At 37.0% G+C, this 20111-nt stretch overlaps 1 protein-coding gene across 9 annotated transcripts in view; it reads right to left on the reverse strand.

The window, feature by feature from the left end:
* Window positions 1-20111, reverse strand: part of DZANK1 (double zinc ribbon and ankyrin repeat domains 1) — a 79103-nt gene that overhangs the window by 53005 nt on the left and 5987 nt on the right. For 8 of the 9 annotated variants that reach the window (XM_016146133.2, XM_016146129.2, XM_016146136.2 and 5 more), the window contains exons 4-7: window positions 8104-8218; window positions 7491-7587; window positions 6380-6504; window positions 1328-1413 (exon numbers count right to left, since the gene is read on the reverse strand). The exons of the other annotated variant lie outside the window; for it this stretch is intronic. In XM_016146133.2, the coding sequence (XP_016001619.2) occupies window positions 1328-1413; window positions 6380-6504; window positions 7491-7587; window positions 8104-8218 (423 nt within the window). The remainder of the gene's footprint in view (window positions 1-1327; window positions 1414-6379; window positions 6505-7490; window positions 7588-8103; window positions 8219-20111) is intronic. 9 annotated transcript variants of the gene reach the window in all.

Raw genomic sequence — 20111 nt, forward strand, 5'->3', positions numbered from 1 at the left:
GACAAAAATTTTGAACAAGCACTTTCCCATAGAATATGTATGAACAGCAAATAAGCACATTAAAAGATGTTCAAAAACATTAGCCACTAGAAAAATGCAAATTAAAACCACAACTACCATCCTACTAGAATGAACAAAAACAAAAATAAAAGTGTTGGTTAGGATGTGGAGGAACTGTAACCCTCATACACTGCTGGCGGGAATGTAAAATGGTACAATCTTTTAAAAAACAGTTGGACAGGTTTTTTTTTTTTTTATTAGTTTCAAGTATACAGTACATTGGTTAGACATTTATATAGTTTATAAAATGATCCCTCAGTTGCTCTTTCTCTCCTCTGGTTCTCTTCCTAGCCAATATATTAATGTTAACTGCATTCCCTATGCTGTACTCCCCACCCCCATGACCATCTATCAACTACAAATTTGTACTTCTTTAACCCTTCATTCCATTTTCCCAGTCCCTTAATCCCCTTCCCCTATCCTCCATTCATCACCTATATTTTGAGTCTGTTTTTGATTAGTTTGTTCTTTTTGTTCCTTAGATTCCACATATAAGTGAAATCATATTGTGTTTATCTTTGTCTGACTTATTTCACTCAGCATAATAACATCTAGGTGACAATTTTTTTTTTAAGTTAAACATATACCTATTACATGACCCTGTCATTCCACTGCTAGGTATTTACCTCAGTGAAATGAAAGTATCTGTGTACAGAATTACTTGTGTACAAATGTTCACAACAGCTTTATCTGTATCAGTCAAAAACTGGAAACAACCCTGATATCTGTCAATAGGTAACTGGATAGACAAATTGTGATATATTCATACAATGGAATACTATTCAGCAATAAAAAGAAATAAATGTTTGATACACACAAGAACATGAGCAAATCTCAAAATAATTAGGCTAAGTGAAAGATGCCTGGCAAAACGAAGAATACATACTGAATCATCCCATTTACATATGGAATCAAATTCAAACTAAGCTATAGTGACGAGAAGCAGATCAACGGTTGCCTAACGATAAGGAGGTATACAAGAGAAGAATTTCAAAAGGGTACTATGTAGGAAACTTTGGGAGATGATAGATTTGCTTATTTTCTTGACCATGATCATAGTTTCAAGGTTATATAAATATGTCAATTTAACTCATTAAATAAGTACAGTTTATTATATGCCAATTATTTCTTTAAAATCTGTAAAAACGTAATAAAAAAACAGTTTGTAGTGGGCAAACACCATTGTTATATCCCATCATGAAATGCTTTTTGACCACAATGTGTCTTAGGAGGATTTAGGAAATAATGAAGAGAATGAGATACTTACTTGAGAAAGTCTGTCTCTCTTTGAATTCTCATAATCTCTGTGCTTGTCAAATTCTTCTGGCCAGCTATGTGTGCAAAGCTAGGGGACTAAAATTAAGAATATAATAAAATCCTGGTAAAAGCTGTCTGTCGTACAATAAAATTTCATTAACAATTCATTTTAATGTTTGTCTTATGTCAGCATCCATCCTTTAAAAACCATGATGGTAGGGGGGTGGGGATGTCATAAGTAATGTTAACCTTAGTACCCAACAGCAAAAAAATTAACTGCAATCCATAATCAGATATGTGTATTTCATTAAAAACACAAGTTTACAAGAAACAATATCTGAATTTACCAGCAGACAGCCCAGATTTTAGAATTTAAAAACCTAGGTTAGCATCCATTTTTCTCAAAAATTATATCCCTAGGAAACTCAAAAGGACCAACCTAAAAGAGCAAATGCAGCAACTGTCTCCTATTATCCACATTTAACTCACTTGAACATATTTTTATTTGAGTATCCACTTTGTACCAGGCACTGTGTTTGATACAAAGAAGGGGTAAAAAATAAATATTACAGTCCATGACCTATTCTGGGACTGAGGTGGTTTGATGTGGTCTATAGGTCCAAATGGTAAAAGAATGAGACAGAAAGGTTGAAGAAGGAATGTGAAGGGGAAAAGCTAACAATGAAGAGTCGGATAGTAATATAATGTGCCTGACATTGTGTAGTCATTATCCCCTTGACCTTTCACAATGACCTTATGAGGTAGGTAATTTTCAAAACATTTTCTTTTAATAATTTCAAACTTACAGAAAAATTGCAAGGGTTGTACAAATAACTCTTGTATAACAGGTCTGACCAATCGTTCACATTAACATTTTGCCCCAAGTGCTTTCGTTCTCTGTCTCTCACTGAATCATGGAAATAACCTGCAGTTATGATACCATCTCTAAATAATTCAACATGCATTTCCTACAAACAATGATGTCCTCTTACACAACAGTGCAATTATCAAAACCAGAAAAGTCAATAATGATATAATACTATTATCTAACCCACAGATCTCTATTCAAATTTTATTAATTGTGCCAATGATGTCCTTCACAGTTATATTTTTTTATTGGTCTAGGATTCAGTCTAATACCACACTTTGCATTTAGCTGTCATGTCTCTTTTGTCTCTTTTAATCTGGAATAGGTCCTCAGTCTGTCTTTATCTTTCACAATGTTGAAATTTTGAAAAGTAACAGGTCAGTTAATTTGTAGAATATCCTTTGATTTAGTTTTGTTTCATGTTTCCTTGTGATTGGATTCAGTCATATATTTTGGTACAAATACCAGAGAAATAATATTGAGTCCATCTTAGTGCATCATATCAACAGACATTTATACTCCCCATTTTTGAGATGAGGAGGCTGAGGCTCAGAAAGTCTAAGTCACATGCTTGAGGTCACATCAACAGTATGAGTACAATCTCATGCACTCAGGCCTATCTGACCCAGTAGACTCCCTGTCTAGACAATGCCTGTGGGCTGGGCTTAAGACTCCAGACTACCCTGTAGGCAGTGGGGACCAGTCAATGTTTTTTAGTTGCTTTTGTGTCAAATCCAACATGGCCTAGACCAGAAGTCATAAAGTGGTAGTCTAGTGGCCAAAATTGGCCTGCCACTGAGTTTTATTTGGCTCAGATATACAAATTTTGAAGTGACTGCTAAATTTTAAAATCAGGTTACAACATACAAAGATGCAGGTTTCTGGCTTCTCTTGTAAATTCCTCAGATGTGGCAACACTGAGCCTGCAGTCAAAGATTGGCTGGAACTGAGTAGAGATTATCCCTTTAGCTGGCAGAGGCATTCCACTTGGCCAAAGAACCCCCAAATCTTATGCCCTAACACTAAAGCCACTGTCATTTACCTTCTACCCAGGCTGTCTCACGCATTTACTCTGCTGCCTGGCCCCTGCTGGTGCTCCCAGACCAGAAGCTTAGCTCAGTGGCATCTTGTCTCCCAGATGGTTATTAAGATGTTGTAACACCTACCCACATCATTAATTCTGATGTTTGCTGAAGTATGCTTCCAATGGGATTGGGCTGGAGTCTTGAGAAGAATCTCTTAACATTATGAAAAAAAAAATAGTGGAAGATAAAGTTTTGTGGTCCTTTTCCAGCCTCTTTGGCCCTCCAAACTCCAGTCAAATTCCCCCAATTTGTCCCCATGTTCCAAGTTTTTTTTGGATTCTGAATCTTGAAATCTTTACATATTGTTTTACTCTATCTTTTCCTTGGAAACAATAATTCTTAAATAACTAGGTATGTAAGGTCACTCAAATATCCCTAACAGAAAAAATAATTCTTTCTAGATATATTAATCAAGGTCATGTGCGACTGCTTTTTGAAAATTATTATGACTGTGTTTAGTCATATACCATTCATTCTTCAAAATGATACTTTTTAAACCTCAGAAGCAGTATTCTTATTTGGGCGACACCAGCAAGCATTGCTCACAGAAATTGCGTGTGATCATAAGTCTTTCTGGTAACCAGTAATCATGCACTCCAGAAGACTAGAAAGGGCAATATTCTATTGTAGGAATGGCTGTCCTTTTGTTTAGTGGGGTTTGCAAGAAGGCTTTTTTAGGTCTGTGGCCCTCTGGCCTGAGCTTTGTGGGCCTTCAGAAGATACAGTGGGTGGCAAATGTAAGAACCCAGGATGTCAGGCTGCATTACACCACAGCATTAGAGACTGGAAGTGAAGAAAAGGCCTGACATAGGGATAAGGAGGGTTGGTCTTCAAGGCCAGTGAGTCTTAGACTAGGCTGATATCAAAGTCATCCATAGACTCCATCCAGGCTTATAGGATCAGATTATCTAAGAGGATTGAAGGAGGATTGCACTTGGGGTAGCTAGGAATACATACATACATACATACATACATACATACATACATACATACACGCACACATACATACATACATACATATGTGTGTGTGTGTGTTTTATTTTTTTAAATTCCTCCCAGATAATTCTGATGTGCAACCAAGTTTGGGAACCATGATTTTGACCTTTATACTTGATAAGTGTGAACAGTCTTGGAATCATGGGTACACAAGAAGCAGTTGTGGTTGGATAGAAAATGTGACTCCATATATGCTCTACCTGAGGCTCAGATTGGAGGAAGAGAGTAAAGGCTCCTTGGTTGCCCTTAGATGCCCAAATCCTAAATTGGATTTTATAAACATTGAAAAATGAAATTGCTAACTTAATAAAAAAAAAAAAAGAAAGAAAGAAAAAGAAAAATCAAATTGCTATAATAGTAATAGTAGTAGGCAACTAGTATAAGGGCATTTTTCGTATGTTATATAGTAAGAATGTATTGATATAGTTTTATTTGGGTCATAGTCAAATCAAATGGGCAAGTCCCTATCCTTCTCTAATTTGAATCTCAGTAACATCGACATAGATGACCACTGACTTCTTCTGAAACCCTTTCTTCTGGCTTCTGTGACACTACATTTTTGGGGGGCAGGAGGACGTTTTCTTCCTACTTCTCAGGCTCTTCCTCCTCTGCTCAATCTCTAAGTCAAGAATTTTGTCTTGTGCCAAAATTCTGTACACCCTTGACAAGTGATCTCATTCAGACCCAAGCTTTAAATACCATCTATATACTGAATATTTCTAAACATATGTATCACCTGCTCTGACCTTTCCCCTGGGTTTGAACTTGCATGACCAATAGTCTATTTAACACCTCACTTGAATGTCTAATGAGCCCTTGAACACCTGTTCCTCCCTCATCTTCCCCATCTCAATTAATGGTACCATCACTTCCAGATGCTCAGGCCAGAACCCTGAAAATCATCCTTAACTCTTCCCTTTCCCTCATCCATCCCTGTGACCCCTCAGACAAACTTGTTGGCTCTACCTCCAAAACATGTTTAGATTCCCTCCTATAATTACCACTTGTACAACCTTGGTACAAGCCACTGTCATCTTCTACCAGGAACAAAAACCTCCTAAATGATATTCTCTTATTCCTCTACAGCCTAATGTCCATACTGTGGCCAAAGAGAAAAATTTTAAATGTATATGAGATCATATACCCTCCAAACATATATGAGATCATATTCCCTTTAAAATTATAAGAAAATTCAAACTCTTTGCAATGGGATTCACCCATAGCATCTGTGATTACCAACCATGCCTACCTATTAGAATTACTTATGGGTGAATTAAAATAAATGAATAAAATCATGCCCAAACCTCAGACTAGACCAATTAAATCAGAATTTCTGATGCCGGGTTCCCAGAATTGGTTTCAAGTCCCTTGATGATTCTAATGTGCAGCCAAGTTCGAGAGCCACAGCTCTTCATGCTCTGGACCCCACCTCATCTCCTACTTGCTCACCACATTCCAGCCACACTAACTTCCTTGAAATTCCTAACTTTGCTGTACCTGTTATTACCGCTGCCAAGAGCTTTGCAGGGCTGGTTTCTGTTCATCTTAAAGGCTCAATTCAAATGCCACCTTTTCAAGGAAGCCCTCTTTTTACCCTAATCAGAACACTGTTCTTCCTTCATTCTCTATCCTAGGGGTTCTCAAACTTGGGTGTGTATCAAAAGAAGGGACCGATTTAAACAGATTACTGGGCCCCATCTCCAAAGTTCCTAATTCAGTAGGTCTGGGGTGGAGCCTGAAGATTTGTATTTCTAATGAGCTCCCAAGTGATGTTGATCCTATTGGTCTGTAGAGTCCACACTTTGAGAATCACTACTCTATTCCAATACCCAGTTTTATCTGTTTCATGACACGTTGATTTAAAATTTTTGTCTGATTATTTATATATTGATTATCTGTCTACCCCCAACCCCAATAAAATGTAAGCTCCATGAGTACAGGGAAATTCCTTGTCCAACTCAGTATTTCCAGCTCTGAAACAGTGCCTGGCACATAGTGAAATATGTGCCATATTTCATAATGCAGCTGGGAGACACTGCATTAAAGTATTTCATGGGAAACATTAAAAATACAGTAGGTATTTTGTACTCTAAAGATTTTCCTTTGAAGTTACCTGGGACTGGTGGGTGGGTGGTCTAGAACCTGATTCTTCACGGTAAGCTGGAATTTCCAGAGGACTCTCTGAGAAGCGAAGATCTTTCAATGTTTTAGGTTTGGATCTTTCACCTACCTTGAGGTCTAAGATTACATCAAAAACATTGTTCTGTGAACATCTGTAATTATATATGTAATCATATAAATACTTCTTAATAGCTGCAAACCTTTTAATAAGGGACCACTGTCATCATATTCTTTCCCTACCCTAATGTAGCAATTATATAAAGAAGCCCCCACTCAGATGAATTAGCACTGAGAAAGAAAAAAATTAGCCCAGACAGAAAATTAAAATCTACCCTGTTACATTCCACAACATTTCATATCAGGCTGGGGAAAATAGATAAATCAAACTGCAAGGGCATCAGGAAATATTATTTCTCCCTATGACACACACTGCAGCAGTAAAATGTCATAACAGTACCCACCTCTTCCCTTTGAGTGACTATTCTTACTTGGTTAGAAAACTTTTTCTCTAAAATCAGATTTTCAGAACCTTTCCTGTTTGAAATCATATCAGTAGAACAAAACATCTGACTCTTGCCTGAGGACCTAAGTCACTTTGATATAGAGAAGCGGACTTAACTTCCGACCCTGGTGCAGAGCTTTAGAGAAGGGTTTCTGGGCTCAACAGTCACATTTACTTTTGTAGTTTCCAAGGAAACAGAACCCTGGTTCCTTCCCTGTCCATACGTGACCACTTCACACACAGCCCTGTTATGCGTAGAGCTTATCAAAACTCTCCTTTTATTTACATTTCACCCAAACTCCACCTTTCCCCCCAACCCTGTAACTGTGTCTTTTCCTTTGTTTGGTGACAGGCCTCATGGGTCCATGGGTGTGTGGTCTCCCTTGTTGCTATGAGTTGATAAAACCTGACTTTGTTAGACTGCTTAATTGGGTGGTCTTTAGCTAAGGTGTTAGCTAAGTTAGCACTAAAACTCAAATGATAAGTTACTCTCCTGTTCCAGTATTTCTTATTTCTATCCCTCTGTAGACAAAAAAATAAGCAGTGAACTTGTCTGGGAGTTTAGAATACTAAATCGTATCTTCATTCTCTCATGTCATACCTCGAAACTTTCTAAGGTTAATATTCCAATCCAGTTTATTTTTAGCATTTTTAGATTTCTTCCTTAGTTTTGATCCAACAAATCCATTTTTCAATTCCTAGAAATAAAGAGATTCAGGTCAATCACTTGATTATCCCCACTTAGAGTGTGAACATTAAAAGCTACGTGATAGAGGCAGTGACATAGCATGTACTTGAAAGGACTGACAATAGTTTTACAAAGTGACCTCTATCTCACCTTACTCTGGAAACACATGGCTTTGTGTTGAGGCTTCTTGTGTGGCAGCATGTCTGGTTGGTAGGCTCCACCAGCTCAAGCAGCCAACACAAGAGGCAGGTAGCACAACATGTAGGCAGGATGCCTCAGTAGGTAAAGGGGAGTCATTGAAAGCACTGGAGCATGGGCAATGATGACGGATAGGAATTTCTTAAGTGCAGGATGGAAGAAGGACTAACCAAAGGGGAGAAATTGGTAAAGATACTTTGCAATGGTTGATAATGACCTCAATTACAAGAACCTGACTGTGGGTAGAATGGTGATAAAAATGAAGACGCAGCCTCTGAGAAAGGAGGAGCCAGTGACCATCTGAATGTATTATAATTTAAGTACTTGCCTGCTTTGAAGAATCTTTGAGTACATTTTCAACACTGTCTTCTGAAGAGACTGTATCTGGTGGTTCACAGTCCACCTGAAACACCTTTGTTACAATGCCACTCTGTCTGCAGTCTCTGAAATTTTTTTTAAAAGAAAAATCTGTGTATTACACAAAGATTCCCAAAAAGGTAGCTAGCAATTAAGATAACTATTAAAGCTCCTCAGTCTAGCTACTAAATTTATTATATCTTAAATCATAGAAATCAAAATACAGTTCCTATAGTCTTTCCTTACCTTGCTCACATGTGGGTTACCTATTGCTTTGTAACAGACTACTCCAAAATATACTGTGTTAAAACACAAATCTGTGGTTAACCAGCTCTGTCTGCGATCTCTCGTGTCTCTCCCTCTCTCTTCCTCTCCCCTTCTCTTCCTCACCCCTTCCTCTCTCTCTCCCACTCTCTTTCTCCAAGTGGTTAGCTTGAGCCCTCATCGTACGGAAGTCTGAGGGGAGTTAGACTGCCTGCATGGTAGCTGCCCTCCCCCAGTGTTTATGCTCCAAGAAACCAGAGCATAAACTGCAACACTATGTGACCTAGACTTACCATCATTTCTGAAGCATTCTATTAGTCAAAAGTAAATCATGGGGCCAGCCAAGAGTCTGGTGGAGGGGCTACACTGGGAGGCATAGTTCATGGGGCACATTTTTGGAAAATATCATACTCACCATAAATATTTCATACTGTAAGTCTCAAACTTTTCTAAAACAAAGAATGGGGTTACCTAAATATATATCATTCCATGTGAGTCAAGGGAATTTTCCTTACCACAGCTGTAGGTAGCATAATATGTGCTGTATGTTGTTCTGGTAGATTTTAACTGTTACACCTCAAATACTAGCATACTTTTAATTTATTCACAATATATCATAATTAATCTTGTTCTTCTCTGATACAAAGTAGGTTTCATGAGAAAGTAATGTAGAGTTGCCCATAACTAAAAACTGGTGATGATTTATTCTCAGTACCAGCAGCTTACCTGTACTCTTAATTTTTTAAAACAGATTTATCGAGGTACAACTTCCAAGACATAAAATGCACCTAATTTAAGTATGTAGTCTGATGATATTTAGTAAACTTACAAACTTTGCAATTGTCACCACAATCCAGTTTTAAAATATTTCCAGGAGGTGCCTCCATAGTGTAGTGGTTAGCACATTTGCTTTACACGAAGAAGGTCCTAGGTTCATGCACCAGGTGGAGCCACAGACCATATCCTGAATGTGCCAGGCCCCAGGTACACACCACAAGAGTGTGAGAGGAGACACCCTGCCTTCAGAGATCCAGTTCTTAAGGGGAAACCGCAACATCCATAGGTCAGGAGTGGAAGGGGGGAGGGCATTAAAGAGGAAGAAAAACATTTCCATCACCCCCCAAAATTCTTTGTACCTATTTGTTGTAGTCACTCCTTGCTATCACCTTGATCTGCTTCCTATATCTACAGTTTTCCTTTTCTAAGAAATTTAAAATAAATGCAATCATACAAATATAGTCTTACATTTTACTTCTTTCTCTTAATGTTTTTATGAGGTTCAACCATATTGTTGTGTGGTAGCCATATCAATAGTTTCTTCATTTTTATTGTTGAGTAGCATTCCATTTTATGGGTGTACCATAGTCTGTCCATTCCCCCATTGATGATCATTTGAATTATTTCCAGTTTTGAGCTATTATGAACAATGCTGCTATAAACATTCACATGTAAGTCTTCGTGTGGACATGTTTTCATTTCTTCTGGATAGATTCCTAGGAGTGGAATTGCTGGGTCATATGGTAAAGATGTTTAACTTTTTAGAAACTCCTAAACTGTGGCTGTTCCATTTTACATTCCCACCATTTTCTGAGGATTCCAGTTTCTCCACATACTTGCCAAAACTTGATATTTAAAGCCTTTTTTGATTATCTTTACTCCTAATCATATTCTCTGTAAATATTTGCTTAAGATAAGCCTCTTGTGTATTAGGCTATAAGCTCGGCTATTGTAATACAGAAACAAAAAAATAGTGGCTTAAGATAGAAGCAACAGGGTGTAAATTACCTTGTTGCTCACCATCCCAAGGTCATTGCACTTGTGCTCTTGACCCAACATGGCTGACTACCACAACCACATTCTAGCCAGCAGAAAGGGATATTGTCTTCTTTCTTTATTGTTCTTTGTCTGCTTTGTTCTTATTTTCTTTTTTTTTTTTTTACATTTTTTAACATTTTATTTTTTTATTTCTTTCCCCTCTCCACCTCCCCTCTCCCTTCTGGTTTCCACTACTCCATGTCCATGTCCATGAGTCTCTGTTTGTTCTGTTCATTTGTTGCTTTTAGGTTTATATCCCATATATAACTGATATCATGTGATTTTCAACTTTTTCTGTCTTGCTTATTTCGCTCAGTGTGATTATCTTGAGATCCATCCACGTTGTTGCAAATGGCAGTATTTCATCTCTTCTTATGGCTGAGTCATACTCCATTGTATATATGTACCACAGCTTCTTTAGCCAATCATCTATCATAGGACACTTCAGTTGCTTCCGTGTCCTGGCCACTGTGAATAATGCTGCTATGAACATCGGTGTGCAAATATCTTTTCAGATGTGAGTTTTCAAGTATTTGGGGTAAACACCCAGTAGAGAAATTGCTGGATCATATGGTAGATCAATTCTTAGTTTTTTGAGGAACCTCCATATTGTTTTCCATAGTGGCTGTACCAATTTGCAGTCCCACCAGCAGTGTATGAGGGTTCCTATTTCTCCACATCCTCTCCAACATTTGTTATTACTTGTCCTGTTGAGTATAGCCATTCTCACAGGTGTGAGATGGTATCTCTTTGTGGTTTTGATTTGCATTTCCCTAATAGCTACTGATGTTGAGCATCTTTTCATATGTTTGTTGGCCATTTGGACGTCCTCTAGAGAGAAGTGTCTGTTCAAGTCCTCTGCCCATTTTTTAATAAGATCGTTTGATTTTGTTTTTTTGTTTGTTTGTTTTTACTCAGTTGTATGAGTTCTTTGTATATTTTGGATATTAGGCCCTCGTCGGAGGTGTTACTTGCAAATATATTTTCCCATCTGATGGTTGTCTCTTTACCTTGTTGATAGTTTCTTTTGCTGAGCAGAAGCTTTTTAGTTTGATGTAGTCCCATTAGTTTATTTTTGCTTTTATTTCCCTTACCTTTGAGGTCAAATTCATAAAATCCTCTAAGTCCAAGGTCCTTGAGTTTCGTTCCTATGTTTTCATCTATGCATTTTATTGTTTCAAGTCTTATATTCAGGTCCTTAATCCATTTTGAGTTAATTTTGGTGTGTGGTGATAGACAGCAATCTAGTTTCATTCTTTTGCAGGTGGCTTTCCAGTTTTCCCAGCACCATTTATTGAAGAGGCTTTCCTTTCTCCACTGTATGTTTTTGGCTTTTTTATCAAAAATTATTTGTCCATACAAACATAGGTTTCCTTCTGGACTTTTGATTCTGTTCCAATGGTCTGTGTACCTATTTTTCTGCCAATATTATGCTGTTTTGATTACTGTCATTTTGTAGTATAATTTGAAGTTCGGCAGAGTGATGCCTCCAGCCTAATTCTTTTTTTTTCAGGATGGCTTTGGAAATTCGGGGTCTTTTGTGCTTGCATACAAATCTGATGGGGTTTTTTTTCTATTTCCTTAAAAAATGCCAATGGGATTTTGATGGAAATTGCATTAAATCTGTATAATTCTTTAGGTAATAAGGTCGTTTTAACTATGCTGATCCTTCCAATCCAAGAACATGGAATATCTTTCCATTTCTTTGTACCTTCTTCGATTTCTTTTAATAAGGTCTTATAATTTTCATTATATAAGTCCTTCACATGTTCGGTTAGATTTATTCCTAGGTATTTTATTCTGTTTGTTGCAATTGCAAAAGGAATTATTTTTTCCACTTCTTTTTCTGATGCTTCATTATTGGAGTATAGGAATGCTATGGATTTTTGAATGTTGATTTTGTATCCAGAGACTTTGCTTATTGTTTCTAGGAGTGTTCTTGTGAAGTCTTTAGGGTTTTTTATATAGAGAATCATGTCATCTGCAAATAGTGACAGTTTGACTTCATTTCCTATTTGGATACCTTTTATATCTTTCTCTTGTCTAATTACACTTGCTAGGACCTCCAAGGTTATATTGAATAACAGTGGTCATAGTGGACAGCCTTGCCTTGTTTCTGATCTTAGAGGGAAAGTTTTTACTTTTTCACTATTAAGTATAATGTTGGCTGAGGGTTTGTCATATATGGCTTTTATTATATTAAGGTATTTTCTTTCTATACTGATTTTGTGAAGTGTTTTATCATAAAGGGGTGCTGTATCTTGTCGAAGGCTTTTTCTGCATCTATTGATGATTATATGATTCTTATTTTTTAATTTGTTTATGTGGTATATCACATTAATCAATTTGCATATGTTGAAACATCCCTGTGCCCCTAGGATGAAGCCTACTTGATTGTGGTATATAATCTTTTTAATATGTTGCTGTTTTCGGTTTGCTAGTATCTTATTTAGGATTTTTACATCTGTGTTCATGAGAGATATCGGTCTGTAGTTTTCTTTTTTGTGTGTTTACCAGGTTTCAGTATCAAGGTAATATTGGCCTCATAAAATAAGTTGGGAAGTATTGCCTCCTCGATTTTTTGGAAGAGTTTGAGGAGAATAAGTATTAAATCTTCTTTGAATGTTTGGTAGAATTCACTGGTGAAGCCATCTGGTCCTGGACTTTTACTTTTTGGTAGGTTTTGATGATTGTTTCAATGTCCATACTGCTGATCAGTCTATTTAGATTTTCCGGTTCTTCTTGATTCAGTCTAGGATGGTTGTATTTTTCTAAGTACTGATCCATTTCTTCTAGGTTATTGAATTTGGTGTTATATACTTTTTCATAGTATTCTTTATGATCCTTTGTATTTCTGCAGTGTCTGTTGTAATTTCACCTTGCCCTGATTTTGTTTGTGTCCTTACTCTTTTACTTTAGTGAGTCTCGCCAGGTGGTTGTCAATTTTATTAACTTTCTCAAAGACCCAGCTTTTTGTTGCATTTATTTTTCTATTTTTTTCAATTTCATTTATTTCTGCACCAATTTTAATGATTTCTTTCCTTCTGTTGACTTTAGGCTTCATTTGTTCTTCCTTTTCTAGTTTTTTAAGATGAAATGTTAGGTGGTTTATTTGGGCTCATTCTTATTTTTGGAGATAGGCCTGTAATGATATGAACACTCTTCTTAATGACCACTTTTGTCATGTCCCAAAAGTTTTGATATGTTGTATTATCATTATCATTTGTTTCTATGTATTTCTTGATCTCTTTTTTTCTTTCCTGACCCATTTATTCTGCAGTAGTATGTTGTTTCATTTCCATGTATTTGTGGTCCTTCTGCTTACTTTTTAGAGTTGATCTCTAGTATCAAAGCATTATGATCAGAGAATATGGTTGGTATGATTTCAATCCTCATATTTGTTGAGGCTATCTCTCTATGTCCCAGTATGTGGTCGGTTCTTGAGAATGTTCCATATGTACTAGAGAAGAATGTATAAGCAGCTGTTTTGGGATGGAAGGCTCTGTAAATATCAGTTATGTCCAGTTGGTCTAATGTGCTATTTAAGGATGTTATTTCCTTATTGATTTTTCTGTTTGAATGATCTGTCCATATCTAACAGTGGGGTATTGAGGTCCCCTACTGTGATAGCGTTTTGGTCTATTTCTCCCTTTAGTTCTGTTGGTAATTGCTTTATTTCAGGGCTCCCTATTGGGAGATATTAATAAGTGTTTTATCTTCTTGGTGCATGATTCCCTTTATCATTATGAGGCGGCCCTCAATATCTTTCTTCACCCTTTTTATTTCAAAGTCTATTTCATCTGATATTAGTACTGCTACTACTTTTCTCTGAATGCCATTTGCTTGAAATATCATTTTCCACCCTTTCACTTTGAGTCTATATTTGTCTTTGGAGCTGAGATGTGTTTCCTGGAGACATCACATGGTTGAGTTTTGTTTTTTGATTCAATCTGCAACTCTGTGTCTTTTTATTGGTGAGGTCAGTCCATTTACATTTAGGGTGATTATTGCAGTATGAGGTCTTCTTATAGCCAATTTATCTTTTGCTTTCTGGTAGCTTGGTGTTTCCACCCCTTCCTTGTCCTTGTGTTTCTGTTTTCTTTATTTTGGTTGGCTTTTGTGGGTTTTGCCTCTGGTTCTTCTTGTTTTATGTTATATACTTTGGTTCCGAATCTTTGGTGTATGGATACCATTACAAATATGTAAAGGACAGTTATATATATACAGTCATCCTTCATATTCTATGTGTGCCTTATCTCTCTTCCCCTTTGTGAATTTGGATCTTCGAATCCTCCCATTTTCAGTCACTGTTATCTCAATTCGTCCCTATGTATGCTGAACGTTCATTGCTATCTTGCTACAGCAAATCTCTTATTTTAAGCTTATACTGCCCTGTTCTTAGTAAGGGTTGCGCTCCTATGCTTTTATCAGCCTGCTAGTCACCTTACTCCTAATTATGGATTTGTTTTTTTGTTTTGTCATTTTGTTTCAGTATTTCCTGTAGTGCAGGCTTCATAGTGGAAAATTCCCTCAATTTTTGTACGTCTGGAAAGGTTTTTATTTCTCCTTCATATCTAAAGAAGAGCTTAGCTGGATACATTATTTTTGCTGGTAGTTTCTTTCATTTAATAGCCTGAATATTTGATTCCACTCCTTTCTGGCTTGTAAGGTCTGTGCTGAGAAGTCTGACAATAATCTAATGGGATTTCCTTTATAGGTTACTGTCTTTTTTTCTCTGGCTGCCCTGAGAATTCTGTCTTTGTCATTGATTTTTGATAATTTTAATAAGATGTGTCTTCGTGAAGGCCTGTTAGGGTTGAGATAATTGGGTGTTCTATTGACTTCTTGAATTCCAAGCTCCAGCTCATTCCTTAGATTTGGGAAATTCTCATCAACTATTTATCTGAAAATGCTTTCTAATTCCTGTTCCTTTTCCTCCCCTTAGATAATGTAATTATTCTTCTGTTTCCTCTCCTGATGTTATCAGCTAGTTCTTGTATTTCTCTTTCATTATTTTTCATTCTTTGATTTCTCTCTTCTTCCTTCTGATGCATTTCTAGATTTCTGTCTTCAATATCACTAATCCTCTCCTCTATTTTGTTGACTCTATTTCCTAAGCTTGTTATTTCATTTTTCAACTCTGGCAGTGTGTTCTTTATCTCCAGAATGTCTATTTTTTTTTTGAGGGTTTCAATCTCCTTACTAAAGAACTCATTTTGCTCATCTACTTTTTTTTTCAATTACTGAAATTGTTTATATGATTCATTTCAAATCTTTTTGAGTTTTTTCGAAGTACCATCTTGAATGTTCTGTCATTTAAATCACATATTCTGTCTGTAAGCTTATTTTCTGGAGATTTTTCTCTTTCTTTCTGAGATGCCTTGCCACCTTGGTTGTTCATGGTGTTTAATGGGTTAGTTCTCCACCTGGGCATTAATGGAAGTGTGCTCTGCTTTTTTTTTTCCCCCATAAAGAAGATTCATTATAGAATGGTCCGTAGACTGTTGCAAAGGTGTTTTTCTTTTGGTTTCCAGTAGGTGGTGCCTAAGCATCTTGGATCTCTGCTTTATATAAAGTCTTAATAATGTCTTTTTTTTCCGCTCTCGCTACCTTCGGTTTCAGTTTCTGTCAGCGTTAGCGACAGCTTTGGTAGTATTTGCTCAGATTCCCCTGGGGCTCCGTGGTGTTCTTTCTCAGAGGGTATGGAAGTAGGGGCCCTCTGGGTTGGGAGGTGGAAGCTGCAGCTCAGCCTGTTTTTCAACTGCGGCTGGTAAAAATCAACTGTTGTTTCTCTGCCATCCCTGCTTTTCTGCTGTCCTCGTTTCTCTGGCTCCTGCCCTGATGACTGGGCACTGCCACCAGCCACATAGAACTCACAGCACTCCCAGACAGGGCTCCCCTTCCTCCTACAAGGAGCTCTGGCTGCGAGAGGCAGCTTCTTTGTTTCTCCCTGTCCACCACTCGACTCCTGAAGTTCTGATCTGGGGTAGCTCTTATGTGCAGATCCCACACTCAGATATGCTGGTGTGCCGTTTCGGTGTTTTTTGTTGAGTTTTAGATTTCAGCTTATTGTTGTTTCAAGGGGAGAGATCTGAGAATGTCTCTCATGCTGCCATGTTTAATCCAGTCTCTCTGTTCTTATTGATTTTCATGTTAGTCTTTAATACATTTTATCTGTTTCATGAGTTCTTTTGCAATTTCTCAGATTTATTACATGCCAGTTTTTTATATTTCTTAAAATTTTGAGCCTTTTCGTAAATAAGAACCCCAAGTTAAAATTCTTTAAGTAAATATTCAGATATGCATAAACATCAATTCCAAAACAGTTTAGAAATGTTTAGCATTAAATAATATGTAAGTTTTAAGCCACATTTTACAAAATTTCTCATAAATACACTATTTATATAAGCAGCCACTATCTATCAGTGAGTGACAATATTTAGGAAATAACACTCCTGGCTTTCTGTGATCAGTGGATACTTGCTCGTTCATTAGCTGGAGTGATTTATGGATGGCTAAACTTTGAGGAAGCTTATTTTTATTTTGTTCTAAATAACAAAACCAAATTTACAAATACATAAATTTGTTTGCAAGTATAGATGATCCTTTCATCTGAATGTTTATCTTCAGTCCCAGGTCTATCATCCAAGATACAGTCGTCCACTCTGTTGGCATACTTCCTGGACATCACAAACATCCAGGGTTTGTTCAAATCCTTCATAATCTCAGAGCTCCCAGAATATGCACTTATAGCCCTACCATCACACTTAGCAGAAGCCTGGTTCTCATCCACTTGCTCTATACCCTTAAGGTCAGGTGATCTCTGCCACCACTGCTGGCCCTTTCCCTGATAACCTATTCAGACTTTTACCTGTACACTTTGTTCTCCTCAAGTAGAGCTTAAGAACTAACTTAAACTGCCTGCTAAGTAGAAGGATTTCCAAATTGTAATCCCAGAGAAGGATTATGTTTGGAACTAAAGCTACAATTCCTACTCAGAGCCCAAATATCATTTGAACACACACTGATTTTTGCCAGGATTGAAATTGGAGACTTCAAATATGTATCTTTAATGATACCAATATAAGGCACACTATACATAAAAGTTACACATAGCTCTATAGTTTACTATCCCCTCAGTAAAACACTAGAATTACTTGAATGGTTGCAAAGGAGGTATGAAGCTGGATCTGTAACTACTTTGCAACTTGATCTAGATCAAGTTTTCTCAATCAATTGAAAACTACTCAAAGTTTTGGCTAGATAACTCTTTGTTATGGGGGAGGGGGCTGTCATGTGCACTATACAATGTTTAGCAACATCCCTGGCCTCTACCTGCTAGATGCCACTAGCACATTCCCATCCCTAACTGTGGAAAATAAAAGTGTTTCCAGACATTATTAAATGTCCCCTTGGGGGCCAAATTTATGCCCAGTTGAGAACCTCTGGTTTAAGAGCATGAAGGAGTTGAGTGGAAACCTTTTATTCTCCACACAGGCATTTCTCAATGCGAGGTCACATATCTTGAGTTGGGTCACACAACAGTAATCTTTTAGCCATTTGTTAAAACTCTGAATAATAACAAATAATAACAGTTACTATACATGCAATGCTAAGTTTATACTAAGTGTTTTGCGTCTGATCTTCACAATGGCTGTCAAGTAAACTCTCTTAACCTCATTTAACAAATGATGAAACTAAGACTCAGGAGGCCACGTAACTTAATCAGAGTCACACAAAAAGTAAGTGACAGAACTGGCATTAAAATCCACATTGGGAGGTCAACAAACTCCATCCTCTTTCCCATACTCCAAGCTCCTACTCTCAAGCAGTTACCTTCTTGCCTTTGTCACTGCCTGTGGAGTTGACATCTGGATCTTTCCTCCACACAAACATAGTATTTTACAGCACATTATATATTCCAAGGTGCTGCAGATAGATGCCCTGAGATGCCCTGGTTAGCCTGCTGATAAGTTAACTTTATTAATCATCATTGCAAAACTGGGGAGTCCCTCATGTTTCTGTTAAAGAAAAATGATTATTCTCAATTACTCAAACTACCAACTTTCAGTTCAAGGCAGCTTTTACTTCAGATGGCTTGATTTTACCTGACTATGATATAAGGTCATTGACATAAAAGGAAGAATCATGCAGGTTCATTGCTAAAACATTACAAAATTGTGATATCAGATAGGAAGTTCCTGACCACAAAGGTGGCTTTTAAAGAAGCAAGGCAGATGTCAGAAAGTTCATAGACATTGGACTATACCATTAATATGGACCATCAAAACCTGACAATACCTCCAACCCCTTGCGAGGTGTTTTGAGTTCTCAGCCCCTCTTGTTCACCTGTGTTCCTTACTGACCATTCTTGCATGTGAAATTCATGGACATATATATATGGACATATGAAAGCACATATATGACAATGCCCTTATTCTTTTCCTTTCATTCCAGAATATCATACTTTAATAAAAAATATATATATTTCAAAAAAAGTTGTGTTCGTCAAATTTCTCTAAATGAAAATGTAATTTTCCCATTAGTTTGTCAGCTGTCATCCTTGGCTGCATACTGGAATTACCCAGAAACTTTAAAATTACTGACACCTGGGTCCCACCCCAAGAGACTGTTATTTAGTTGGGTTGGAGTGTGGCCTGGGCATAAAGATTCTACAAAGTTCCCTGTGTGATTCTAATGTGCATCTGTGCTAAACTTACGATAACAGTCCCTGATGCCTTATGCCTTCCTGTATCCACACCTTTGTGCTCTTGTAGAACTGCCTCCCACACTGACTATGAGTGTTGCCATGTGGCTTGCTTTGGCCAATGAAACGTTAACAAATATAACATGAGCAGTGTGTTGGGGCTTGACCTTTCTTATTGCTTTTGGACGTTAGACACCATGTGAAAAAAACTCAGGCCAACCTGCTGGAGACACAGGCTCAAACACAGCCAGCATCAACCACCAGAAATGTAAATCAAGCTTTCTTAAACTATCCAGGTCAAGGTGAGCCAAAAAAATGACTGCAGCCACCCATGTCAGTGACCTCAGGCAAAACCAGCAGAAGAACTGCCAGCGAAATGCATACCAAAATGCTGACTCAGTGAATAATGAGTAAATAAAATGACTGTTCTTTTAAGACACTAAATTTCAGAGTGGTTTGTTATGCAGCAATAGCTAATTGATTCAGAAGCTATGGTTTAGAAGCACTGATTATATGATAAATTTGGAGATGCTTTATTTATTATTTATTTGTTGACTTCCTTATTAAAAAAGTAATGCTCATAGTTAAACTTTGGAAGCTACAAAAATCATCAAGGAAAAAAACATTATTGTGTCACTGGGACAATGATGGTTGATGTTTGGCGTGTTCCCTTCCAGTTTTTTTTCCTATGCATTTTTAAACAGTGTCAAAATAATATAGTGTTATTTTTATCCTAATTTTTCTCTTCTTTTATGATAAATATTTTCCTACATTATTCCTAGCTTCATGGCCACAATATTTCCTCTTAATATGTTAATGACCTTTAATAGTTAACAGTCTCATTTAAAATTGTCTTTTTAGAAACAGTCAACAAGGTAAAGAAACAATCATCTGAATGAGAAAATATATTTGTAAGCAATGCCTCCAATAAGGGCCTAATACCCAAAATATAAAAAGAACTCATACAACTCAGTAACAACAAAAAAGCAAATGATCCTATCAAAAAATAGGCAGAGGACCTGAACAGACACTTCTCCCCAGAGGACATATAAATAGCCAAGAAATGTAAGAAAAGATGCTCAACATTACTAGTTAATAGGGAAATGCAAATCAAAACCACAAAGAGATACCATCTCATACTTGTGAGAATGGCTATACTTAACAGGACAAGTAATAACAAATGTTGGAGAGGA

The sequence above is a fragment of the Rousettus aegyptiacus genome, unplaced genomic scaffold (genome assembly GCF_014176215.1).
Source record: "Rousettus aegyptiacus isolate mRouAeg1 unplaced genomic scaffold, mRouAeg1.p scaffold_m13_p_12, whole genome shotgun sequence".
Taxonomy (NCBI): Eukaryota; Metazoa; Chordata; class Mammalia; order Chiroptera; family Pteropodidae; genus Rousettus; species Rousettus aegyptiacus.